The following is a 27,811-nucleotide window of genomic DNA, read 5'->3' as shown; positions in this document are numbered from 1 at the left end:
GAATCTTCTATTGCTGTTTGTGTTTTACATTTTAAATAACTCTTCGTCTTTTTACAATGCCTCTATTCAAGTTACACATTCATGGAGGCTGGAACCTGGAGGCTGGAACCTGGACACGGATATCAAAAACGGCTCTATCGATTTTCCTAGAAATCTGAAAGTCTATACAATATACTTGTAATCGTCGACATTTCATTGGACGGCCATTTATTTCTTCGTCTGCTTCAATGTCAAATTGTAGATTCTTTTTAACGGAACAAATGGACAAACAAGGAAATAATTTACAATAATATTCAATAAAACAAATATCTTTTATGTTCCATCATTTTTTTAATATCCAGTTCTTTTTCTCATGTCTTTAAGTACATAAATACAGTCACATAGTATCTTTTTGTCTTAAAAACAAACCGAAAGTCACAATGCATTCTGTAGTATTCAAACTTATGCAACCAAATTCAATGCACTGATTTGTTCTAGATCAGAGATAGATGTTTCACTAATAGCATGCTACGAATGAACCTCACCAATATCCTATGAAGGTAGAAATGTGTTTCCCTAATATCCTATCAAGGAAGAAATGTGTTTCACTAATAGCCTATCAAGGTAGATAAGTGTTTCACTAATAGCCTATCAAGGTAGAAAAGTGTTTCACTAATACTCTATCTAGCTACAATGATGTTTCACTAATAGCTTATTAAGGTAAAGATAGACACATGTTTCACTGATGAGTTTCACTGAAAGCCTGCCAATCCCAAGATGTCTCACTGATAATGATTCACTAATGTTCTTTCACTAATTAGCTTTTGTACTGTAATTTTTTTATGTAGCGATACAGTCAAAACTGACCAGCCAATGTTTAAAATGTCCAACACCTCTACAGATTCTCTTCTCATGTGACCTAGAACACAGTGTCTACAGTAAATAACTACTGTTGTATTAAGCGATACATTTCATAACCAAAAAAAAACTAAATAAATAGTATAAACATTCTTTTCGCACTACGTACATACGTCACAGTTGAATAACTAAAACAAAAATGCTATTTACAGGACACGAATTACACCCTCTGGGTACATAATAGCCGCCTTGGCGACGTGGGCGCCTAAGAATAATATTTAAGAAACGCCAGCAGCAATTGTTCCAATATTCACAACTACGATATGACCTCAGAAATTAGCGTGTTTTCTTTTGATATAAGCACATTAGTGTTTAAAACCTCTGTCCATTTGGATGACTGCCATATAATTTTTCTGTCGCTACATTATAATGGAAACACAGCACTGGTTGTTGTTTTTAAGTTTTTACTATGGAGATGATTTATCACTGTACATAAGGAGTGATAAAATATGCACAAACGGCCGAACCAATCATATAAATGCAAATGAAATAATAATGTCATGGAAGGGAGATAATTGATATTTCGATATGTAACATGTACCACATTGGTCAAGGGAAAGCACAACCTTTGAAATGAATTGAGCAGTGATATGTCTTCAGACTTCAATCATCCAAACACTCCTTTGAAAGGATGGTGACGATACGCCTATGAAGTAAAAACTTGCTTCCTGTAGTCATTTGATATGATACGATACGATGAATGTGTATAACAAAGCAGGATAGGACATGATACAGGAGGATACGCCATTCAAGCTTCAAACATCCACAATTCTATTCAACAAAAGTGTGTACACAGCTTGTATCAAGTGCCTATGACGGGACAGTGTACATGAGACGCATTTAGAGACTTCCCCATTTGAAGAGTTCTGTTTAAAGCTCTTGAAACCTAAGAACGATAGTCCAAACATATTGATATAGAACAGTGGGCGGAGATTAGAATGACAATTGACGTGCCAGCATCCAATCACTTCGAAGTAAACATCCCATTGCGTGTCCAAGGGATAAAAACACACCTATCATTATCCCCAGCCGATTATCGATTTTCATAAATCAACATGGCCTTATCAGAGTAGAACCTTTTCTTAGGGACCAATCTCAACACTGGCTTGGCGAGTGGAGCGGTCAACACCGTGCTGAATGTCCTCGGTGGGGCGAGTAGAATCAATTTTAGGCTGAGGGGTGGTCAGTGAGTGAATATGGTCAGCAAGTTTGTGTAGGTCAGTGCGTAGAGCTCATCAGCGTGTGGGTCATCTCGGAGAAACTCAAGAGCGGGTTATCCCCCCTTTCATAAACCTTTAATCCTAGGTGCTGAAAAAAAAAAGGGAATTGAAGAGATGAAATGAATTAAGGATAGTTGATATTTGATTACATGTCATTTATTAATGAGAAATATTTAAAAAAAATACATGTTTTATTTTTTCTATTCTATGCTGGGATTCTCGTCTGGCTTAAGAAAAACTGGTCGCCCCCACCTCCGTTACGTTGGTGTAATTAAACAGGACCTCAAAGAGTGAACATCGATACTGACCATTGGGGAGACATAGCCTAGGCCCCACTATGTGAAGAGAGACGGTGACCAAGAAAGCTATGGACAGCGGGAAAACATGGACCTCAGCTCTGGAAGAAAAGCGTGCCACACGAAAAATGTCTGGCTTCTCTACCACCAAAGCGAAAGCCACCTTGACCTGCGACATATGTGGACGGGAGTGTCTCTTTTAAATAGGGCTCCACAGTCACATGAAAATGTGTTCTACGAGATGAATCATAGTTGTTACGACTGAAGGAGGCCGACATGCTGGGATTCAGGGCCGGATTGGCGGCAGTTTAGACAGTTTTAGCTGCCCAGGGTCTCATCCTCAAAGGGGGTGACCTCCAATAACTAAAAACAATTTAAAAGTTGAACAATATGCATATTTTTTACAATACAAAATTGATGAAATATGCACGTAGGGTCTACCTAAAATGTGTTGTTTAATAGTTTGTGTAAGTAAAAGTTCCCTTTCAGATGGATTTATGGTTGCCTTTAAACTACCTACAGGTTGTGACGTCGCAGGTCAGTGTTCAGGTCCTCTATAACGATTGGCCTTGGATGGAAGCGGGATGGTACTTGTGTTGGGGGAGTTATAATAAATAAATAAATACTAATAATAAACAGAGCCGGATTTAAGGGGGACAGGCGGCGCTACAGCCCCGGGGGCCTTCACAAAAAAAAAAAGAAAAAAATATTTCGGAATTTCGGGTTAGAAACTTTTGGGTATTTTTTTCTTCTCATTTTTACCGCTACCACTTTAAATCTTACGTCTGCTGGCAACAATGTCATGTGATTAAGATGTGTCCGCTTGTAGTTGTAGCATGCTCGGAATATGTAAATACCGGTTAAGCCCCGAGGTGCATCTACCTTACTCTCCACAAACACTAAGAACACTTGAAAAAAAAAAACACACTTAAATATGCATATTAGATACTTAAAAAAAAAACGGGATTACAATTAATATTACAATATTTCGGTTTTCTGAAATTTGGTGTGCTCTTAGATATAACTATTTTTTTTTTATTAATAAGTGAATCTTAATTAAAGCTTTGAAAAGAGTGTAGGTGCATCCACATACTTAAATCCGGCCCTGATAGTAATAATAATAATAATGAGAAGATCTGAGGGTGCTTACCTTGACCGAATGGCAGGGATCAGGGAAGAGAACTCGTGGGGTCTTGCTGTAGTAGTCGTTATTACTTCCCCATTCCCTCTCCGACAGGAGCAGGTTATTGGCATTGTTCAAGCCGGAGTTACCGTTCATGTTGGCCAGGTGACCACCATTGTTGACACTGGTGTTGTTGTTGTTCAGGATGTTGTGATTGTTGTTGACATTGGTGTGTAACCATGGAGACTGCTTCACCACAGAAACTGGAATTCCGGTTATGGCTGACTCCTTGTTGGTCATCCTTTTTGAAATAGGAGGAGAAACGCGGATTATAAGAATACTACAGATGAACACATGAACACTGTGACACAACACACTCACGGGGAATTTTCATAAATAAAGGCTAACATATAAATAGCTGGGGACGCGGTGGCTAAGTAGTTATGCGCTTGGCTTCCAAACCTGGGGTCCTGGGTTCGAATCTCGGTGAAGACTGGGATTTTAATTTTCATGGATTTTTAGTGCGCCCCCCGGGTCCACCAAAATCTAATGGGTGCCTGACTTTAGATGGGGAAATGAAAGACGGTTGGTCGTTGTGCTAGCCACGTGACACCCTGCTCGTTAACCGTTGGCCAAAGAAACAGGTGACCTTAACATCATCTGCCCTATAGATCGTACGGTCTAAAAGGTGAACTTGACTATATAAATAACTATTATCTCTATTTGTGTATCCAGAGAACAAGATACGGGAGCATTGTGAATCTAGTTATTCTCAAGGATTTCCACGATAAACTTATCACTAACTAAATTTCAAACTCCTAAATTGCCAACTAACTGAAGAGCTTACATATTTTTGATTTTAAAGTGTAAAAATGCACTAAAAACGTTATCATCTAACATAGAAAAAGCATAGCTTATCAACACTTTATGTTGAACACGATATGGGACTCACCAAAAAAAAAAAGGTTGCTAATTATATTTTCCAAATAAAAAAAATCTCTCTATAAAGCACTTTAGAATCAAATTCTTTCGCGTATAGCTCAAAGTAATTTTAAAAATTATTTTAGTTGGCAATAGTGACCTTTCTAAATAGCGTCCTTGACATTGTTTATTGTGTTTATTTTTATTTTTTTTTTAATCTCCCAATCTCTTCATTTTCTTACTTTCTCTATAGATTACATTGTATGGTCACCACATTTCCTCAAATCGCCATCTATGTCGTCTGTTTATGTGTTCCTAGATTATAGAATCTCAATCTATGCCGTCTGCTCTAATGTGTACCTAGATTATAGAATCTCAATCTATGCCGTCTGCTCTAATGTGTACCTAGATTATAGAATCTCAATCTATGCCGTCTGCTTATGTGTACCTAGATTATAGAATCTCAATCTATGCCGTCTGCTTATGTGTACCTAGATTATCGAGTCTCAAGCTATATCGTCTGCTTATGTGTACCTAGATTATCGAGTCTCAAGCTATGTCGTCTGCTTATGTGTACCTAAATTATAGAATCTCAATCTATGCCGTCTGCTCTAATGTGTACCTAGATTATAGAATCTCAATCTATGCCGTCTGCTCTAATGTGTACCTAGATTATAGAATCTCAATCTATGCCGTCTGCTCTAATGTGTACCTAGATTATAGAATCTCAATCTATGCCGTCTGCTTATGTGTACCTAGATTATAGAATCTCAATTTATGCCGTCTGCTTATGTGTACCAAGATTATCGAGTCTCAAGCTATATCGTCTGCTTATGTGTACCTAGATTATCGAGTCTCAAGCTATGTCGTCTGCTTATGTGTACCTAGATTATAGAATCTCAGGCTATGCCGTCTGCTCTAATGTGTACCTAGATTATCGAATCTCAATCTGTGTCGTCTGCTTATGTGTACCTAGATAATCGAATCTCAAGCTATATCGTCTGCTTATGTGTACCTAGATTATCGAATCTCAATCTATGTCGTCTGCTCTTGTGTACCTAGATTATCGAATCTAAATCTATGCCGTCTGCTCTTATGTGGACCTAGATTATCGAATATCAATCTATGCCGTCTGCTTAAGTGTACCTAGATTATCAAATCTCAATCTATGCCTTCTGCTTATGTGTACCTAGATTATCGAGTATCTTATCTTATCTTATATAATACAGACGTTACTTCAAAAAAGAAGATGATTACGAGTATCAGTCTATGTCGTCTGCTTATGTGTACCTAGATTATCAAATCTCAATCTATGCCGTCTGCTCAGTGTACCTAGATTATCGAATCTCAGTCTATGTCGTCTGCTTATGAGTACCTAGATTATCGAGTATCAGTCTATGTCGTCTGCTTATGTGTACCTAGATTATCGAGTATCAGTCTATGTCGTCTGCTTATGTGTACCTAGATTATCGAGTATCAGTCTATGTCGTCTGCTTATGTGTACCTAGATTATCGAATCTCAGTCTATGTCGTCTGCTTATGTGTACCTAGATTATCGAGTATCAGTCTATGTCGTCTGCTTATGTGTACCTAGATTATCGAGTATCAGTCTATGCCGTATGCTTATGTGTACCTAGATTATCGAGTATCAGTCTATGTCGTCTGCTTATGTGTACCTAGATTATCGAATATCAGTCTATGCCGTATGCTTATGTGTACCTAGATTATCGAGTATCAGTCTATGTCGTCTGCTTATGTGTACCTAGATTATCGAGTATCAGTCTATGTCGTCTGCTTATGTGTACCTAGATTATCGAATCTCAATCTATGCCGTCTGCTTATATGTACCTAGATAATCGAATATCAATCTATGCCGTCTGCTTATGTGTACCTAGATTATCGAATCTCAATCTATGAAGTCTGTTTATGTGTACCTAGATTATCGAATCTCAATCTATGTCGTCTGCTTAAGAGTTTTTCATTTTTTCTCGAAAAGTATTATATGTTTTTCTTTTATTTTTAACTCTTTATCTCTGTAGTTATTTTTCCACGTTCTGACAGAATTGTTCATTTTCCACATTTGTACATTCTACCCTGTTAAGATTAAACTTCAATAACGTTTTTGATTGTAATCAGAAAATGTTACTTTTGGTATAGCATTATAGAAGAATACATGCTCTTTTTATACAACACAAATTATAGTTTATAAAACTAAAAATAAATTTAATTTAATTTGGTCATATCAACGATGTTATCGTTAATTAGGAGAGAAAGAGTTAAAGCTAATTTATCTTACCTCAACTGGTTTTCGTTATTTTTCATGATATCTTCGCCACAATCGATCCGGGATTCGACCTCTGCGCCCTGGTCCACGTTACTCCTGCACTTTGGCGTGACCACCATATCACCGCTCTGTTGTTGATTCGTTTCCACTGAAGACATGACCATCGCTTCGTTCCCAGCATTCTTGCTGCAAGAGTTCCAGAGCATTCGATCATCTTGCTGGTGGGGAATGACACTGTCTGCGTCCTGTTGACCCTGGAGATGGTTGCTGGGGAGGAGGCCAGAATCCTGGTGCCTCGTAGACTTGATGACGGTGTTGTGCGGCAGGGCGCTGGGCATGTCGTAAGGCATGGGATTAGGCGAGGCGTCCATCATTCCCATTCCGTTTCCAAGTTTATGCAGTTTCGACAGGGATTGGTCTTTTCCGATCATGTGATTAGAGCTCGGAACGGCCTTGAAGACGGAAGCTGCCGAACACGGCGACGAAGAGGCGCAAGGTGTCTCTACAGTGTTCATGAACGAATTGGAACCGAACAGCGCCGCCGAGTTTCGGAGATCTACGGCGTCCAACGAGCTGAGTCGCGGAGCTGTAAATTCCGTAGTGTGAAGCGGAGGGTGGTCCAGAGGATGGTACGAGTGGTGATGGTAATCGAATGGGTATCGAGGATGAAACTGTGAGATGTCCCCACAATCTACGCGTTTGCTCAAGTCCAGACTGTAGGAATCAAATCCATATTTCGGAACATCGTATCCATATTTCGTGGACGGGACGAATTCAGAGTAACCGTTGTTCGGATATGGGAAAGAGGAATGCTGGTATTGTCTATGATCCAGGAAATATCCATGCTTATCCATGTCTAGTTTGTAGGGATCTGCTGTTGGATATGGAGTCAAGGAACTATATCCCTGTGGTCTGTACAAATCCGCCTCAAAACCAAAGTTGTTGGCGGCGTATGGATACACGGCTTCTGGAGGTTTCATTTCCCCACCTCCTCCGCCATCGTAAGCAGTGAAGCCAGTGGGGTACGAGCAGTAAGGAGGTATCCCCCCTATGAGGCACGCCGCTGATTTCCGCCTCTTACCACCCTGATAGTCTTTACCTCCTCCTCCGCCGGCGCTGGCGTAGTTGGCCGGGGCGCCGTTGCTCTGGGCGCCGTTGGCTGTGCCGGCGTTGGCTCCAGGGCTGGCGCTGTTGGACTTTTTCTTGCTCTTGCTGGACTTGGACTTGGTGACCAGGTCATCGTCGCCAAACCCGAAACCCGAGCACATGTCAATGTCCAGCAGTGGATACGGAAGTTTGAACTCGTTGCCGCGCTTTCCAAAAAGGTCATGACCTTCATCTTCCCTGAAACAATACAACAAGCATATTTCAGTTGGACAAGAATACAAGTCTTTTGATCCAAAACAATCAAGAAAAACCCAAACATGAATTGACACTACATGTAGTTTTTGTTCTCTAGGGTATGAATACAAGTCTTTTGATCCAAAACAATCAAGAAAAACCCAAACACGAATTGACAGTACATGTAGTTTTTTGTTCTCTAGGGTATGAATACAAGTCTTTTGAAACATAACAATTAAGGAAAAACACAAGCAGTGATAGACTTCGTACAGTTGGACTAGAATATATAAATCTTAAAAAACAACAATCAGTAATTAATGGAGTAGATTGTTACGTCGACTATTATCACAATTATTAAGTAATTCCCCTCAGTCTTACCGGAGCGTATCACTTATGAAACCAAAATAATCAAAGTTATCGATTATCATTAAATCAAGAATCAAGTCCGATTTGAAAGCTTTAGATAGATGGAGGTAATCGATTCTTTACACTTTATAGTCACATAATCAAACTGTTTTCTAAGCTTAAGATAGATGTAATACACAAATTGTAAGACAAATTTCCTTACGGATAATAAAGATTATTATTATTATTATTATGTTAGAAATGAACGAGTAGTCATTCTCTGGCGCTGCCAGGGTCGAGTTTCGCTAAAGAGAAACAAAATTCATCGTAGTCCCTTTAACAGTTTCCACTGAGGAATTTTCTGGTGATGTGGCAGGTCTGCAGTATTATTATTATTATTATTATTATTATTATTATTATTATTATTATTATTAGACTCATGGCCGAGATGACTCAATTGGCACTTAAGGCGTACAGAGTTAAAATGACCCAGTCAGTTGTCTCTGCGTGTGTACAGTTAGTATGACTACATGGCTACTTACGTCAGTTGTCTCTGTGTGTGTACAGTTAGTATGACTACATGGCTACTTACGTCAGTTGTCTCTGTGTGTGTACAGTTAGTATGACTACATGACTGCTTACGTCAGTTGTCTCTGCGTGTGTACAGTTAGTATGACTACATGGCTACTTACGTCAGTTGTCTCTGTGTGTGTACAGTTAGTATGACTACATGGCTACTTACGTCAGTTGTCTCTGTGTGTGTACAGTTAGTATGACTACATGACTGCTTACGTCAGTTGTCTCTGTGTGTGTACAGTTAGTATGACTACCTGACTGCTTACGTCAGTTGTCTCTGTGTGTGTACAGTTAGTATGACTACATGGCTACTTACGTCAGTTGTCTCTGCGTGTGTACAGTTAGTATGACTACATGGCTACTTACGTCAGTTGTCTCTGCGTGTGTACAGTTAGTATGACTACATGGCTACTTACGTCAGTTGTCTCTGTGTGTGAACAGTTAGTATGACTACATGGCTACTTAGTCAGTTGTCTCTGTAAGTGTACAGTTAGTATGACTACATGGCTACTTACGTCAGTTGTCTCTGCGTGTGTACAGTTAGTATGACTACATGGCTACTTACGTCAGCTGTCTCTGCGTGTGTACAGTTAGTCTGACTACATGGCTACTTACGTCAGTTGTCTCTGCGTGTGTACAGTTAGTATGACTACATGGCTACTTACGTCAGTTGTCTCTGCGTGTGTACAGTTAGTATGACTACATGGCTACTTACGTCAGTTGTCTCTGTGTGTGTAGAGTTAGTATGACTACATCGCTACCTAGTCAGTTGTCTGTATGTATACAGAATTATGGCTACTTACGTCAGTTGTCTCTGTGTGTGTACAGTTAGTATGACTACATTGCTACCTCGTCAGTTGTCTCTGTGTGTATGTACAGTCAGTATGACTACATTGCTACCTCGTCAGTTGTCTCTGTGTGTATGTACAGTTAGTATGACTACATTGCTACCTAGTCAGTTGTCTCTGTGTGTATGTACAGTTAGTATGACTACATTGCTACCTAGTCAGTTGTCTCTGTGTGTATGTACAGTTAGTATGACTACATGGCTACCTAGTCAGTTGTCTGTATGTACACATAATTATGGCTACTTACGTCAGTTGTCTGTGCGTGCAAATGATGAAGTCTGGCTTGCTGTTTTTATATATGACCTTGCAACTGGACTGCAGCCACACCCAGTGCTGATGCTTGGTCTGCCAGCGGTATGAGATCAAACCCGAGCTTCCGGTCTTGATAACTGAAACAACAACAACCATTAGTCTGAAGGTTAAAACCTGCTCCCGCCTCTATTGACTATGTACGCTACAGATTTCTATGTCCTTTAGTAAACTTATAAACTCCACTAATTCAGTTAATTCGACGCAGTGATATTCGAGGCGCGCTCAATTAGTTTCTTTAATTCTCAGAAATATTGATGACCAGACTACGTTTCTCTAGCCATATCTGACCGTTGACTTATAACTTCTGGTCACTTGTTATGGTGTGTGTGTGTGTGTGTGTTTCCTAGGTGATATAGAAAGGGAGTATTCATTGTTAACATTTAGTATTCTAAATACATAATGTTAAATGTCAAGAAAAAATACCAGATACTGAAGTCCTTCGAAGAGCGGGTCTGCAAAGCATCCACACAATCCTGATGCAGTCCCAGCTGCGATGGGCAGGACACGTCTGCAGAACGGAAGACCACCGCATCCCTAAACGATTCTTGTATGGCCAATTAAGGGAAGGAAAGCGCTCACAAGGCGGACAAAGAAAACGCTTTAGGGTCACCCTCAAAGCTTCTCTGAAAACCTTCAGCATTGACCCAGCCCACCTGGGTTAACAGAAGCACATGACAGAGCATCATGGCGTCGCGCTGTGAAAACTGGCGCACAAATTGCTGAGGAAAAGAGAACATCGCTGGCTGAAGAAAAGCGCCAGAGAAGAAAAAAACAAGGCCAATGACACTAGCTCCAGCTGGAATAGCCTGCCCAGTGTGCAGTGTGCCGAACATTCCGGGCTCACATAGGTCTCACCAGCCACATGGGGAGGCGCAAAGCTCCAGTGCAAAGACCTCAGCCCCCTGGATGACAAAAGTGGTCCTCATCGAAACACGATGGGCGAAACTTAATATTTATTGTTAGTTGTAAAGAGAGAGCATTCATTTAATGTTAGTCTTGTAGAATGGTGCAAGATAAGCGGCAGTTTCGTAAGCTGTGTTAAGTAGGTCAGCAGACGACTCCAGGATGCCAGACTGTAAGGACATGTTTTTGTAGTGAGATTTTGTCCAAAATACGATTCTATATAATTAACAAAGTCTACTTCATTTATTTTATCTCAAGTTAAATTTGTCTATATTGTAATAAAAGTTATATAGACAGCGAAAAAAAAAAATTATGCAATTTATTCAAAACCTTGTGACTCCAACAATAACTTTGGGCACAAGTTTAGCTATTTCTTCCATAAAAAAAAAAATAACGCAGCGCCCTGTGCGAAGCCCCCACTAATCGTAGGCACTAGGCGTCTGCCTAGTTTGCCGATGCCTAAGGCCGGAACTGAGCGGAGAATACTTGGATGACAGGAGCAGATGAAGGAAGCTGCAGAGAACCGAGCTCAGTAGAGAGCTGTGGTTGCAGCCCTGGGAGATCACGGGACTAAGGAAGTCACTCAGTGCGGAATTGTAAGCTTTTATTTTTCTTTGAAAGAAAGAGAGTATAAATACTCCTTCTTCCCTAGTGCTATTAGAGCATGGAATGGGTTGCCTGAGCTAGCCAGGAAAACCAGTGACTTGGCAGAATTTAAGTCATTGGTTAATATGCATGACTAAATGCATGACGCGTAGGACGTAATCATCTTCTTTTTTGAAGTAACGTCTGTATTATATAAGATAAGATAAGACTCATCCATTTATGCAGTTCATACACGAAGAGAACCAATGAACGTCACAGAGGGAGGACTGCTTACTTTACACACTTCAAATGTTTCATCTCTACGATTGTTTACGTTCAAAAGTAACATTCACTTACGTTCATTGTGCGCAGACGAGAAGTAATTCAAATCATCGGGGTGAATCAGGTCATAGCCAGATTTTGTAGCCAGTTCTTGGTCGGTATAAGCGAACATTGCTTTGCCTCTGTGGACATGCACAAATATAGGAATAGAATAATAAACCAGAGGTAAGATACATTTTCTTATAATTAAAGAAAGTTAAAATAAATAATTGTTGGACCCGAAATGTATACACAGAGGTAATGTAGTTATATTTAATAAACCCATTTTACAACACAAAAATATTACATTTATAGTATTATTTATTTTTTCTTTTAATAACAGCACTAGCATATTAAATGTGAAGTCCACCCTCATGTCAATAAGACTAGAGGAAGCTTAAATCTCATACATGCAATGTATCGATACAGCAAATATCCTCTCCAACGATCCTGCCGTGGACTTTCGCTCCAGACAAGGTAGAACTTATAGCTCACTTATAAATTATATAGGCCTTGCCTTTTTTTATTTAAGTATGAAAGCGTAATTTCTTGTGGCATAAACGTCATGTGTGCCACAGAAATGTAAACAGGAGATTACAAATGGTCTTGTGCAATGTCTGACGCCTCCTTCCATCTGGTGTCCACTGTTCTCGAGGCCCTCCATGAAGGTGAGGCGCCAAGTTATACGAGGACGTCCCTGTTTGCGCTTTCCTCGTAATGGCGTCCATGTCACAAGAGCCACTTATAAAAACTTATCGTATCCCCCTGATGGCCCCCACACCACTTGATCTATGGGGGGCAGATTTTGTAAAGCTCACACGCCTCTATAGCCAAGGTTGACGATGGTGTCCTGTAGCCAGCACAGCGATCAACCGTCTTTACTTCCTCAAAGCATGTCGTAATGGAATTTTTTTTTTTTTTAAAGAAAGTTAAAATAAATAATTGTTGGATCCGAAATTTATACACAGAGTTAATGTAGTTATATTTAATAAACCCATTTTACAACACAAAAATATTACATTTATAGTATTATTTAATTATACTTTCACAAATAAAGACACTGTATATGATGTGAAGTCCACCCTCATGTCAATAAGACTAGAGGGAGATTGAATCTCATACATGCAATGTATCGATACAGCAAATATCCTCTCCAACAATCCTGCCACGGAATTTCACTCCAGATAAGGTAGAACTTATAGCTCACTTACAAATCATATAGGCCTTGCCCTTCCTTTAATTATGTATGAAAGAATAATTTCTTGTGGCATAAACGTCATGTGTGCCACAGAAATGTAAACAGGAGATTACAAATGGTCTTGTGGAAGCTTCCAAAGTCCACACAGAACACTCTGGAGAAATAAGAAAACATTCCAACGCCAAGTTTGGGAACCCATAAATATTTAAGGGAGAGAACTAGACAAAACCCCATAGCCCAAGAAATTAAAAATCGAAAGTGGAACTGGACAGGACACACCCTGTGAAAACCTGCAACCAATCATTATTGAATTAGGATTGTGAGTTTTATTGATAAATATGCTCTTCTGAAACAAAGAAGACTACGCTGGCTCGGACATGTCACCCGCATGCCGGATGGAAGATTTCCTAAAGACGCAAGGGCTGCCCAAGGCTTACCTATAGAGATGAAAGTATATGGGATGAGACCAAGACCGGACAGCATGGAGACAGACCGTGCATGCTGGTACGAACTTCGCCGAGAGTAAAAGATACTGCCTCAGTCAAGAGAAAGAAGAAGAAAGCTTCCCTGTCCGCCAGACCTAGGACAGATGCATACACATGTACAAACTGTGGCAAACTCTGTCGCTCCAGAATTGGCCTGATTAGCCACATCAGACTCTGCACCGTCTCAATACGAAACCAAAACCAGTGACCCATCTTGGCGCATATATTGTCTTCCGAGACAGAAGACGCCATATAATGATTAATATGCAGCGTTTTTTCCAATACTCTTATGATTCCTATGTGAAGGATGCGCGATCGAGAGGCTACGTACGCTTGAACTTGGCTTGGCTTGGCTACCTATGGAGAAGGCTCGAAGTTCGACACTCGACTCGAGCAGAGTTGTGTTAACTGAGCGCCTAAAGGCAGCACGGAAAAACCTTCTCCCAGATAACCCCTCCCCCCACTTATTCGCTAATGAGATTGGACCATAGCGCTCTGAGCATGCTATAAGCATGAAAGTAGCGCTATATAAAAGCTATAATTTTATTAAGGCTTAAAATATTTTATTTGCTAAAAACGTATTCTTGTCACTTAAACATCAATCCCAGGGATACATTTGGATTTTAAATCATCAGATTAAACTTCCTTACATGTATCATGATTTCATTGTAACTATTACATTTATATGGGCTTTCATTCCAGATCTCATTCATTAGATCTATCAAGTTGATGCTTTTAACGATTTTTTTACTGCAAATACTGATTATATCCGAAAAAAAAAAGGTCATCAAAGATTACAATTACTTAGAAAAATATCCTCATTTAATGTTAACGAAAAGGCCTTGGCTATGTTTTATCACGCTCACATCTGCAATATTTTAAGTTTCGATATCACTGCCTGGTATGACGATCTGAACATTAAAAATAAAAGTAAACTTAAAACTTCATAAAATTCTAAATGCTGATGGTCATTGGTCATTGGCAAAAAAAAAAACAAAAAACATTTGGGCAGCTGTTTGAGACAAACATCCATTAAAAAAAGCTAAAAAGATTCTATAAATAAAAAAATCACCTTTAAAAACAAAACAGGGGAGACAACGCGTGTCATGGTAAGACAGAAAACAATTCAAAGTCGCAACGTTAAGTTAGGGTCAGGGGCGAACAGGGAGAAAGGTTCAAACTCGTGGCCCTCGTGACAACAGTCCAGAGCGCATACCACAATACCTCAAAAAAATAATTTAAAAAAAAAAAAGGTAAAGTACCCATTCAGATTTTGAAAACTATATATTGCAGTTGCTGTCAAAGTCGTCTGTTTCTTTGGCCGACGGTTAACAAGAGTTTCGTATGCCCAGAACAACGACCAACTAACTGCCTTTACTTTCCGCATTAAATGTCAGGTACTTATTAGAATCAGGTGAACTTGGGGGGTGGGGTGGGGGGCTTCCCGAAAATCCCGCAATTTGAGATTCGAAGCTGAGACCCTTACTTTAGGAAGCCAAGCGTTCTACCACTCAGCCACCCTTTACTTTGTAAAACTTCAGAGGCGTATACTCAACCCCTCATAATCCCCCCCCCCTCCCCCCAAGAACTCCTTTCCTACTCGGTACGGCTCAAGAGAGAGAGAGAGAGAGACGGTTGTGAGATGTAACAGGAGTTATGGGATCTTCTGTTGAAATATTGAAGACGACTAGAGTTGGGACACGGACCTGGCCGCATGCATCATTAAACACACCTGTCGCAGTATGGCTTGATGAAGGTGCCTTCATTCATTCATAATTTAATCCATCAATCCTGATCGTAGACTTTTTTTTTCTTCTGCTGCTTCTTTCCATCTCTCTCTCTTCCTCTCTCTCTTTCTCTCCCCCTGTCTCTCACTCTCCATCTCTCTGTTTCTCTCTCTGTCCCTGTCTTTCTCTTATCCTCTCCCTCTGCCCCTCTCTCTCTCGCTCTCTGCCTCTCTTCCTCTCTCTCTTCCTCTGTCTCTCCCCACCTGTCTCTCTCTCTGTGTATCTCTGTCTCTCACTCGCTCTCTCTGTCTCTCTTCCTCTCTCTCCCTCTCTCTCTCTCTCTCTCTCTCTATCTCTCTCGTTGTAAATCATTATTTCCCTCTGTATCGAAGATGACTTTTTTTCTGATTCGTAGTATCGATTACCGAGTTGCCATACCTTTCCTTTTCTATGGGGTCATCGCGCCATATGGCGAAGTGAGCAAGGTATCGAAGCAAGTCATAATTAATTAAGCTAATCAAGCTATTGGAAGTCCAATAAAGGTAATTAAAAGGAAATGGTTATAGTTAATACATGATTGGTTAAAAACATAGAAACATAGACATAGAAACATAGACATAAAACATAGAAACATAGACATAAAACATAGAAATATAGACATAAAACATAGAAACATAGACATAAAACAGAAACAGAAACATAGAAACATAGACATAAAACATAGAAACATAGACATAAAACATAGAAACATAGACATAAAACATAGAAACATAGACATAAAACATAGAAACAGAAACATAGAAACATAGACATAAAGCATAGAAACAGAAACATAGAAACATAGACATAAAACATAGAAACATAGACATAAAACATAGAAACATAGACATAAAGCATAGAAACATAGACATAAAACATAGAAACATAGACATAAAACATAGAAACATAGACATAAAACATAGAAACATAGACATAAAGCATAGAAACAGAAACATAGAAACATAGACATAAAACATAGAAACATAGACATAAAACATAGAAACATAGACATAAAGCATAGAAATAGAAACATAGACATAAAACATAGAGACATAGACATAAAACATAGAAACATAGACATAAAACATAGAAACATAGACATAAAGCATAGAAACAGAAACATAGAAACATAGACATAAAACATAGAAACATAGACATAAAACATAGACATAAAACATAGACATAAAACATAGAAACATAGACATAAAGCATACAAACAGAAACATAGAAACATAGACATAAAGCATACAAACAGAAACATAGAAAAATAGACATAAAACATAGAAACATAAACATAGAAACATACATATAAAACAGAGAAACACAGACAAAATACGTAGACATAAAACATAGAAACATAAACATAGAAACATAGACATAAGACATAAAAACAGACATAAAAAATAGAAACATAGACATAAAGCATAGAAACATAGACAGAAAACCTAGAAACATAGACAGAAAAGCTAGAAACATAGACATAAGACATAGAAACATAAACCTAAAACATAGAAATATAGACATAGTTATGAGGCCAAAGATCATATACTTAGAGCTGTAAAGAAACATGGCCTAGGCTTGAGACCTAAAATAAAACCAACAAATAACTCTATATAAGATTTGATCATGTCAGTCTTATTTATTGGTAGCTATTTGTAATTGCTAGTCTTTCATCATTGCAGAATTTGACTTACGAAATAATCTGTAAAATGTTTTTAAAATGTTTCGGATGTTCCTTCAGAGTTGAAGATAGTTTACTTCCTAGTCCAAACCTCCCGCAGGACGACGGGGGATGGGAGCGGGCAGGGTTTGAACCCGGGACCATCGATAAATCCGAACGACAGTCCAGCGCGCAAACCGCACGACCAGGGCAACCATCCAATCTCCAATACAAGATCCTCGTTTGTGACATGAGGGATGAATGAATACCTTCACGTGTCTGCAACCGGAAACAATGGAAATCCTCAACTGTTTATAAACTAAGAACAATTTTGGATCGACGTGTTTAACCCTTAAAGTGCTGAGCTGTTTTACAATGAAGACATACAAAATGAAATTACAATTGTCATGTTTAGAGGCTAAAGTACCACACGCTTCTTAAGGGTTAAGCCAGAAATATGAGGCCTTCTTTCTTTGCGATGACCATTCAAACTGATCTCGTTCAGTCACCTCGCATGAACTCCTATATTTGGGACTGATCAGTTCATATCTCATGAACTGCGGCTGGTAAATACCAACGAACATTGTCAAAAAAGTTTTTAAAAAAAAAACACCCAATATTAAAGTTGTTGGTTTTTTTTATGCCATGTATCTTTTGGAAAGTGAACACAAAAAAAGCAGAGAGACATGGACTGCGAGAAATAGGACTTACTAAACAACATAGAACAAAATTTACATTTAGATATACAGACATAGACAGGGTCGGACTGGGTATCAAAATCGGCCCGGGCATTACCATATAAACCGGCCAACAAATGAATGGCATGTCATATCATGAGCGTAGCCAGGAATTTTTTCGGTGGAGTGGATTTTTTTCTACCCCCCCCCCCTGCAATATATATATAAGATGTAATTAATCTTGATTACATTCTGACCTTTCATTCTTTCTGGCGTTTTTTTTTAGCCTAAAATATGTTATTCTTTTAATTAGTAGAAAGTGCACACCACCAAGGACAGTATGGGAGTCTGGGGGAGCGCTGTGAGCTCACCCAGCTTCGCCCCGGATCCAAGCATTATTTCCGTTATTTTAAGCTTTAAAAAATGAATATACTGAGGTCTCTACAGTGCAAGTAGCTTGCTACTCTTCCGCTAAAAAATTTAAAAACTCTGCTATTCACTGCACTTAATTATTGGAGTCCAGCGACTGGTAGAAAATAGTTTTGCTATAGTTTTCGTTTAGGAGGGGGAAGATAACCACAAACCCGCTGAATTTCAAGCAAATACGATTCTCCACTAGGCGGCGACCCCCTACCATAAAATTTGTTTCGGCCTTAGGCCTAAGTAGGCCCTTAATGTGATTTCGCTAACGTTATAAAATCATGATCAAATTTTAAATTTATGATGTATTTAAGCTTTACATCATTGTATAAAAAATGTGTGCTTAAAATTACTATTAAAAAAATTGCTGTTATGACTTTTCTATTGCATGTTTATTATATACATGTTGCATAATTAAGTGACAATTTGAAATGTATGACTAAGTATGTAAAACGTTAGACTACAGTCGTTGATACAGTAAACTATATTGCTACAAAAGTATTGTTGAAACAGTATTTGCCAACAAGCCAACGTCATTACGAGTGTTGAGAGTGTTTCTGTTTCACCAGTTCAGGAATTCTAGGGACAGACTTCGCAAGATCACAACGAGTGTCATCTTCAGCATCAGTCTCTCACTCAGTCTCTTACTCAGTCTCTCACTCAGTCTCTCACTCAGTCTCTCACTCAGTCTATTTCTGAATGGATAGCTAGCAAACTGGAGAAACATGTTTTGCAAAGATATGTTGTTGGAAATGGAAGAGGAAGGCGCAAAAATATGTCAGAGATAGAACGGAAGACGTCAGCAAGCACGTGATTCAGAATTGAATAAATAACATTGAAAAACAAAAAGTTCAGCTGCATCGTTATTGGTGTAATGCTGGTGGCAGTGTCTTCTTTGCTAATATATAGCCAATAATCTGAGTTATATCCCTTTACTTACTACATTAGATTGTAATTGTATACCATCTATGGTACAAATGTGTTTGTTACAACACGGTAGAAATGACCCCCCCAAAAAAATTTTCAATTTAAAATGATCGAAAAACCAAAATTTCCGATGGTCTTAGGCGACCCCTGGCAAATGGTCATTCGACCCCCAAAGGGGTCGCGAGCCACAGGCTGAGAACCCCTGATCTAGAACAATAAAACCTACTCATGTCTACATGGTGTCTGTGTATCAATGCGCACACAAAGGGGAAACTACTTTCTTATGTTTCCTATGTGTTTATAATTTAGTCCTCGTGGTGAAAACGGGTATACTTTAGTTAATTAGTCTTTTAAAAAGGCTATTTAAACACAGATATTCAAACCTTTTTTAAAACAAATTTATTTGTTGTAACCATATTGTTTCGTCAAACCTTTATTATTACTGGATATGATACCAAGCTAACAATCGCTTATCACAATAACATGTATAAAACAAGATTACAAAGACAGTTTGTGAAACATAGACTCATAATCGGCCCCCGAAGTGGTCCACCCTGGCAGGCTTCAATATTTTCAGAAAGAACATCCAAATGAAATTATATCAAAGACAAATGAGAGATAAGAATGGAGAAAGAAGGTTGACAGATCTTGTGTAGTGCCCCAACGGTACAGCTGATCAAAGGATAGGTGCAAGTGAATGCAAAGCTAGATGTGAACCTGGCCTAACTAGTTCCCCTTTCAAACCTTGTGGTCTATAGGGCAGATGATGTAAAGTTCATCTGTTTTTGTGGCCTACGGTTAACGAGGGTGTCATGTAGCCAGCACAACGACCAACCGCCTTTACTTTTCCACAAATAATATCAGGTACCCATTGGAGCTGGGTGGACTCGGAGGCGCCTAAGGATTCCGAAGTTGAAAATCCCAGTCTTCACCAGGATTCGAACCCGGGGCCCCCGGTTCGGAAGCCAAGCGCTTTACCGCTCAGCTACCGCGCCTCTCCTGGCCAAACCGAGGTCTGATAAAAAATCGTGTAACATTGTTGTAACTAAAAGATAGCTCATGAAAATGACGTTTGCTAGATTACTATTCGTTTTAATTTAGGTCTAACTTATAATGCATACTAATTAGCTTTTTCTCTTTAAAAAACTGCTTGCATAACTGATTTTAAAAATTAGATTTTTCGCTTTCAGAAAAAAAAAAGTAGCCGTTGCATCAGAACTTTGAATGGTCTAAAATATTGTGATGTCGGATTTCAATATCTTTTCTAGTTTACGAAATCTAAACGGGACGGAAGGACAGACGGACAGACATTTCGCACAAACCTAATAGCGTCTTTTACCCTTTCGGGGGCGGCTAATAAAAGTGGCGTAAGCCCAAAAGAATTATAAGTAAATCCTTAAACCCAAATACCCCCATGATGAATAATTAGTGAAAAGTACAAATACTGAGGCTTCCTAATTCTTAACCAATGTACCGAGGCTCGCGGAACGGACCAATCGTCGCAGATTGTCGTTAAATATTCTCGATAATTAAAAGTAATGTCTAGAAACAAATTATTTGAGTCTGAAGAAAATAAAAAAATGTTAATTAAACCTTTAGTGATTTTTGTTTTAGAATTCCTTAAGAAATTCTCAATCCCCCCCCCTCCCAAATAAAATACTTATCACATGTCAAAAAAATACAAACGGAAACTCGCCAACTCCTGCAAGAGAGGGGTCACTGGTCACCTCTTCCATAACCTATATAACACTCAGTGTAGTAATTGACAGAAAGAGAGAGAGAGAGAGAGAGAGAAAACACTTTCTGATCAGAGTTAAATAAGACATTTAATATCTTATCGGCGGCTCCTATGTTAGTTGCTTGAGTTGGTCGTCTCTAGCTTGTAATACAAAGATTGCAATGACGGCATCTGTTCGGATCCATAAACACCTTTTTTTCAGGAAATCTGTCCGAGAATTTCTTCAATTCTACGTGCTGTAATCTTTCTGTGAACTATTCAAGCGTAACTGAAGAAAGTTTGTGAATAATTAATTCGGGGGGGGGGGGGGGGAATGAGGTTTCATCTTGAGCGTTTCCTTATGAGTGTAAAAAAAAAAGGGGGGGGGGGGAGGGGGGATTCTGGGGAGAGAAAAAGAGAAAACAAAAATGTTAAAAGAAAATCGATAATTCACTTTTGAATCTGGACGTTTTCTTTGTTTTTAGTTGACTGAGCAGACGTGGGAGGTTTTTAGCGCGCACGAGTGCTGGCCCCCTTACCTGTTGTCCATTGTCACGGGCGAATAATCCATTTTATGTTTGGTTTTGAAGGTCATCTCTCGGGACGGAATGTCGAACAGGCTGAGAGGTCCGAAGGGCGAGCACGTGGCGAACAGGGCAAGTTGGGGCTCCTCGGCTCTTGGACCCTGTCCGTGCAAGACTCGGATCCACCCGTTGATCTCTAACGTCTGCAGAAGATATGTCAATCAAAATCTATTTTTAGTAGGATGGCGTGATTCTCAAAATAGTTTCAATGCCATAGCACATAGTAGTCTACTACACTCGTTAAGGACGATCTCTATTTAGAGAGAGGGAGAAAGAGAAACTGAAAAAAGAGAGAAAAAGAGAGAGCAAAAGAGAAACAGAAAGAAAGAGAAAAAGAGATAGAGAGAAAGAGAAAGAGAGAGATTAAAAAGAAGAGAGAGAGAGAGCGCGCGAAAGAGAGAAAGAAACAGAAAGAGAATGGATAAGAGGGAGAGAAAAAGAGAAATAGAAAGAGAAAAAAGAGAGAAAAATCACACCTATTGATTGTTGGGAGAGAGAGAGAAAGAGATAGAGGAAGAGACAGAGAGAAAGCTAGAGAGAGAAAAAGAGAAATAGAAAGAGAAAAAAGAGAGAAAAACTACACCTATTGATTGTTGGGAGAGAGAGAGAGAAAGAGAGAGAGATAGAGGAAGAGAAAGAGATAGAGAGAAAGCTAGAGAGAGATAAAGAGAGAGAGAAATAAAAAGAGAGAAACAGAAACACAGAGAGAGAAACAGAAAGAAAGAAAGAGAAAGGATGAATAAGAGAGAGAGGGAGAGAGAAAAAGAGAAACAGAAAGAAAGAGAGAGTGAGAGACTAGATTATACCTAATAATTGTTGCTATACTAAGCATCAAAACTTGCACATTTCAACACAATGGCAATGTCTTCGACGCCAAAGATCAGGGACGAATGCAGTGCTGACATATGACTACCCAAACTCACTTGCGACCCTGCATCCACATCTGATGCAGACAGGCCCTTCATCCCCCCGAGGGTCAATCAAGTTTTCATTACAATCATATTAAACATACAGATGTAAAGTTATAGAATAAAAAAAAAAATACCATAAAAATTACGGAATTATCTAAACTAGTTAAGTGAAGCAAAAAGTTTAGGGTTCATTCATACTCTGCGGTCCATGAGGCAAATGATGCGAAGCTCCACTTTTTTTTTTGTTATGGCCGACGGTTAGTGATTAGTACTGACCTACTGTTGACCCACAAGCTAATGAAAATTATGGGATATACTTACAATGAATCCTGATGTGTTGTCTAGCAGGCAACGAAATCTGACAGTGAAAGATCTGTGTAGGTGGTTCATGTTTTCTAGAGACACAAGACACAATACATAAAAATACTTTAAAAAAAACAACAACAAAGCTTATCTAAGGAGAAGAACTCCACAATTACAGCTATATATCTCAATAATATAGAAGGTATTTCCCTTTTTCGATATCAAACAAAATAACTAATTAGCAATAGTTAATTGATTCATTGTTTTTTTTTTTAATTGATTCATGTTTCTTTAGGTTGAAGATATAATTGTTAGAAGTTTCAACTTGATCCGAGACTGGGTGTGGGAGAAATAACATGTATTAAAAAAAACAATTTAATCATATCTTTGAATACTGAGGGGGCGCGGTGGCTGAGTGGTAAAGCGCTTAGCTTCCGAACCCGAGGTCCTGGGTTCGAATCTCGGTGAAGACTGGGATTTTTTAATTTCGGAATTTTTAGTCCACCCGACTCTAATGGGTACCTGACTTTGTGCTGGCCACATGACACCCTGCTCGTTAACCGCTGGCCAAAGATACAGATGACCTTAACATCATCTGCCCTATAGACCGCATGGTCTGAAAGGGGAAATTTACTTTTTTCTTTACTTTAAATACTGAAGGATTAATTTTCCTTGTTGGTATCAAACTAAATAGAAAATTAACAGTAATTAATCGACTAATTGGTTAATTTTTTAATTGTTCGTGTATTGTATACTGTGACAAGAGGGACAATAAGGGTGACTACCTTTATTTTTTTATTAGAGTTAGTCCCCTTTATTACTTGATTTAAGTCCCTGTCAACTGTTTACAATGGCCACTCTCTCTTGAGTCTTTCAACTGACCAGTGTAGCTTGAACTAAATCTATATAATGTTTGACTAATACTTGTGTTGTACTATTGCTGTGTTACTCAAGAGGAGTGTGCCACTGTTGTGGGAAGAGTATTTCGATAATGAGCTAAGTAGATTTTATCAATTTGTTAGTACTAAATTGATTTATGTAAATGGTATAGGTCTACTTAGTCTCTTATCCTCTTCTGTATGTCTTTTTTTGAAAAGACATCTTTTGTTTAGATACGAGACAGTAGTGTGTCTCATGAATGACGTCATTTCATTGTTTATGCATGTATATTATTGTAAACCATCTTTTTGTTTTTTCGGCATAAGACATTATTGTGCCTCTATGATGGTGGTCCTTCCATTATATCGACCGGAAACTGTCTTGCTACTTTGCTTTGTTTCATTATGTCATTTTCTTTGGTGAGCCTTTATTGCCATTTATAGTTTCCATGATCTTTTTCTTTTGTTTGTAAATAAACTCCTTTTCTTTTTTTGTTGCAACTGAAATCTCAGAATTATTAATTGTTTGTCTCGGTAGTTTTATACATCTAGAGGCTATAGTTATTAGCCTAGATAATATAATTGGGACCCACTGGCGGATCCAGGGGGGGGGGCGGTAGGGGCGATCGCCCCCCCCACTCGGCCGCCCCCCCCCCCCCCGAAAATTCAGGGGGGGGGGCGGACGAATTTTAGTATAGAATTCACACAATTTGTATACAAATTTATTACTTATGTTAATAATATATACTCATTATTTATATTTCAACCTATTTTTTTATTATTTCGCCCTCTCTTCTAGTATGTTGACCGATTTGGTGGGGTCGGGAGGGGGCAATGGTATCAATACCGCCCCCCATACACTTTCGAGTGGGGGGGGGGCGGTCCAATTTATTTGTAGAAATCACAGCTTTCTAACAGAATCAATTAAATATCTATATGATTAAAACTTGTTATTGATATTTTAACCAATCTTTATATTATGTCGTTCCCTGTTTACCGTTTGGGGGTGGGGGGGGGCGAATACCTCTACTGCCCTTCCCACCTAAACCATTTGAGTGGGGGGGGCGGTCCTACTTTTATGGAGAAATCATAGTTTGTGAACAAAATTAGTTGAATTAATCTATAAATTTTATATTATGTCGCTCCCTTTCTAGTATCTTGGTCGATTCGGTGGGGTGGGGGGGGGGGGAGGGCGATTGCATGTACTGCCCTTCCCACTCTAGCCCTCTGAGTGTGGGGGGGGCGGTCCTATTTTTGTGGAGAATCATAGTTTGTGAACAAAATTAGTTGAATATCTATATAATATAAACTACGTATTGATATGTGAACCCATTGTATATTATGTCGTACCATACTCTAATCTAAAATTTTATCATTAGTAAATTTAAATGAAAAAGGGTTGCACCAGGTGGGAAGGGCGATATATGCAATTGCATTTCCCCCATCGGACAAACCAATACTTTTTCTTTTAGTATTATAGTTTAGAAATTACAAAATTAAAAAAATCTGCCACTAGTATAATTTATATATACTATAAATTAAATTCTTATATCGAGTCGCCCTACCTTTTTTTTTATTCTTTAATGCCAAAATGCAATCTTTAGCAGAAATTATTAAAGGAGCGAGGATTAATCGTTTTCATTCTACCGCCCCTCCCATTTCCAGAGTTTATGTAATTTCACATGAATTTATCATAATTATTTTAAGAAAGACTTTGCATTGGAAAAGTTAGAATTCAAACGAAATTTTTCACTATAAGAATCATGATTGAGATGAGCTCTAAACCGAAAAAAATACATTTATAGTCGCCTTTTTCCAACCTTTACTCAATCGGATATTTTTCTAGTTAAATAAATTTGGGACTATAAGTCACAACTTATACTACGATGTTATTGAATATTATTTATCGAATAATTTTTTTTCGGCGGGGATCCTCAAAACCAAAATCTAAATATGTGGGGTATCTTATCTTTTCAAGGAACAAATCGGTTTTATTTGCAATGTATTAAGGGCCTATAAATTCATATTAGAATATCTTTCAAGTACAATATTATTCAAAAGGTCCTTTTTTTTATAGTATGAATAATGAGCTTTAGGTCAGGAGAATGCGTTTCTGCAGTGAAAAAATGCCAGAAAACGCTTTTGGCGTCGGGGCTTCGCCCCGAACTCCATTGATGAATAATGAGCTGTAGATGTCAGGATAATGCGTTTCTGCAGTGAAGAATGCAAGAAAACGCTTTTGTCCTTTCGGGCTTCGCCCCGAACTCCATTGATGAATAATGAGCTGTAGATGTCAGGAAAATGCGCTTCTGCAGTGAAGAATGCAAGAAAACGCTTTTGTCGTCGGGGCTTTGCCCCAAACCCCACTAGGGAACTCCCGAACTCCATTGATGAATAATAAGCGTAGATGTCAGGAGAATGCGTTTCTGCTGTAAAGAAAACAAGAAAATGTTTTTAGCGTCGGGGCTTCGCCCCGAACTCCATTGATGAATAATAAGCTTTAGATGTCAGGAGAATGCGTTTCTGCTGTAAAGAAAACAAGAAAATGTTTTTAGCGTCGGGGCTTCGCCCCGAACTCCATTGATGAATAATAAGCTTTAGATGTCAGGAGAATGCGTTTCTGCAGTGAAGAATGCAAGAAAACACTTTTGTCGTTGGGGCTTCGCCCCGAACTCCATTGATGAATAATAAGCTTTAGATGTCAGGAGAATACGTTTCTGCAGTGAAGAATGCAAGAAAACGCTTTTGTCGTTGGGGCTTCGCCCCGAACTCCATTGATGAATAATAAGCTTTAGATGTCAGGAGAATGCGTTTCTGCAATGAAGAATGCAAGAAAACGCTTTTGTCGTTGGGGCTTCGCCCCGAACTTCATTGATGAATGATGAGCTGTAGATGTCAGGAGAATGCGTTTCTGCAGTGAAGAACGCAAGAAAACGCTTTTGTCGTCGGGGCAATGCCCCAAACCCCACTAGGGAACCTTATAGCGTTGCCCTACTTTTTCGTCGAAGGTTGAGAAATGCTGCTTTTTAAAATTTTCACACACACACATATATATATATATATATATATATATATATATATATATATATATATATATATATATATATATATATATATATATATATATATGTGTGTGTGTGTGTGTATGTGTTTTCTGTACACACGTTTATGCATAGGGTTAGGGTTTACTGGGCGTTAGGGTTAGGGTTTGGAAAAAAATCGCCCCCCCCCCACTCCAAAGTTCTGGATCCGCTAGTGTTGGGACCACAAAGTACCGCTGGACTAACTTGCCGGTGCAGTACAGGTCACTGGTCTTATGACCTATCCTATTTCTAGGTCACATATACACTAATGAATAATTGTATAAGTTTTCAACTTGATTCTTGTTACTAAGAAAATCATTAAAAAAATCAACCATTTAATAATAATAATAATAATAATAATCTTTATTATCCGTAAGGAAATTTGTCTTACAATTTGTGCATTACACCAAACAAAAAAACATTATAACTATAAGAAACCAAAGTGTACATTCACACCAGACTCACTCATAATTAATCAATAGTAATTCTTTTTTTTTTTTTTTTGATAACGAAAACCTGAAATGAATCTTATAGTTTTTAGCTGTATGGCTGTAAATGTGAAGTTCGTCCCATTATATTATCTTATTTTATAAAAAGTAATAGTTTAAAAATATCTAGATTATCTCTCTCTCTATATATATAAAAGTAATACGCGACAATCATCGTGCATGACCAGCAGGGCGCGGGGACGAATGCACTTCCCCTCCTCGGGCTCACTGCCCATTAGGACATTTATTTTTACAGCCCCCGCCCCGCCCCCCCCCCCAATGTTTAACCACTTATATTTATTTTTTTTCACTCTCATTCAGCTTTAGCAATTCTATCAAATGTTCCAGGTCTGTGTCGGTGCGTAGACTATGGTATTCTAGCACCAATGTTTGTTAGGTGCACAATTTTTGAACGCACTTTCTTTGTTGCCTTGCTTTTAAGCTTATGGAGAGTATTTTGTTATTATGTGGGTGTAACGGTTTTTTTTTTTCGTCTGTGTACCCCTGTTTAGGGTGAGTATCTAAGGCAGAACCTCTCAATGTGTCTTGTCTTACGTCTATGCAGTGAGTTAGGGGATTATCGAGTCTACACTGGAGTCAGCAGTGGGCCAGTGTTGTGCGTACATATGTGTTGTGTTTGAGACAGCAAGGTGCAGAATGATTGTTTAATTAATATAACCACAAAATTATAATGTTTTAAACTCGACGATATAAATCCATCAATTTGTCATTATAACTTACA

General features: G+C 38.7%; 1 protein-coding gene across 2 annotated transcripts in view; it reads right to left on the bottom strand.

Moving 5' to 3' along the window:
- Positions 1 to 331: 331 nt before the first annotated feature.
- Positions 332 to 27,811, bottom strand: part of LOC106070620 (uncharacterized) — an 86,156-nt gene continuing 58,676 nt past the window's right edge. For both annotated transcript variants that reach the window (XM_056033974.1, XM_056033975.1), the window contains exons 6-12: positions 22,639 to 22,712; positions 21,362 to 21,549; positions 12,009 to 12,115; positions 10,099 to 10,240; positions 6,754 to 8,085; positions 3,564 to 3,837; positions 332 to 2,205 (exon numbers count right to left, since the gene is read on the bottom strand). In XM_056033974.1, coding sequence (XP_055889949.1) covers positions 2,116 to 2,205; positions 3,564 to 3,837; positions 6,754 to 8,085; positions 10,099 to 10,240; positions 12,009 to 12,115; positions 21,362 to 21,549; positions 22,639 to 22,712 — 2,207 coding nt within the window. In that variant the 3' untranslated portion in view covers positions 332 to 2,115. The remainder of the gene's footprint in view (positions 2,206 to 3,563; positions 3,838 to 6,753; positions 8,086 to 10,098; positions 10,241 to 12,008; positions 12,116 to 21,361; positions 21,550 to 22,638; positions 22,713 to 27,811) is intronic.

Source organism: Biomphalaria glabrata, chromosome 6 (assembly GCF_947242115.1).
Source record: "Biomphalaria glabrata chromosome 6, xgBioGlab47.1, whole genome shotgun sequence".
In the NCBI taxonomy this organism is placed as follows: Eukaryota; Metazoa; Mollusca; class Gastropoda; family Planorbidae; genus Biomphalaria; species Biomphalaria glabrata.
Note: the sequence above shows the minus strand (reverse complement) of the source record. Positions and strands in the feature narration are given on the sequence as shown.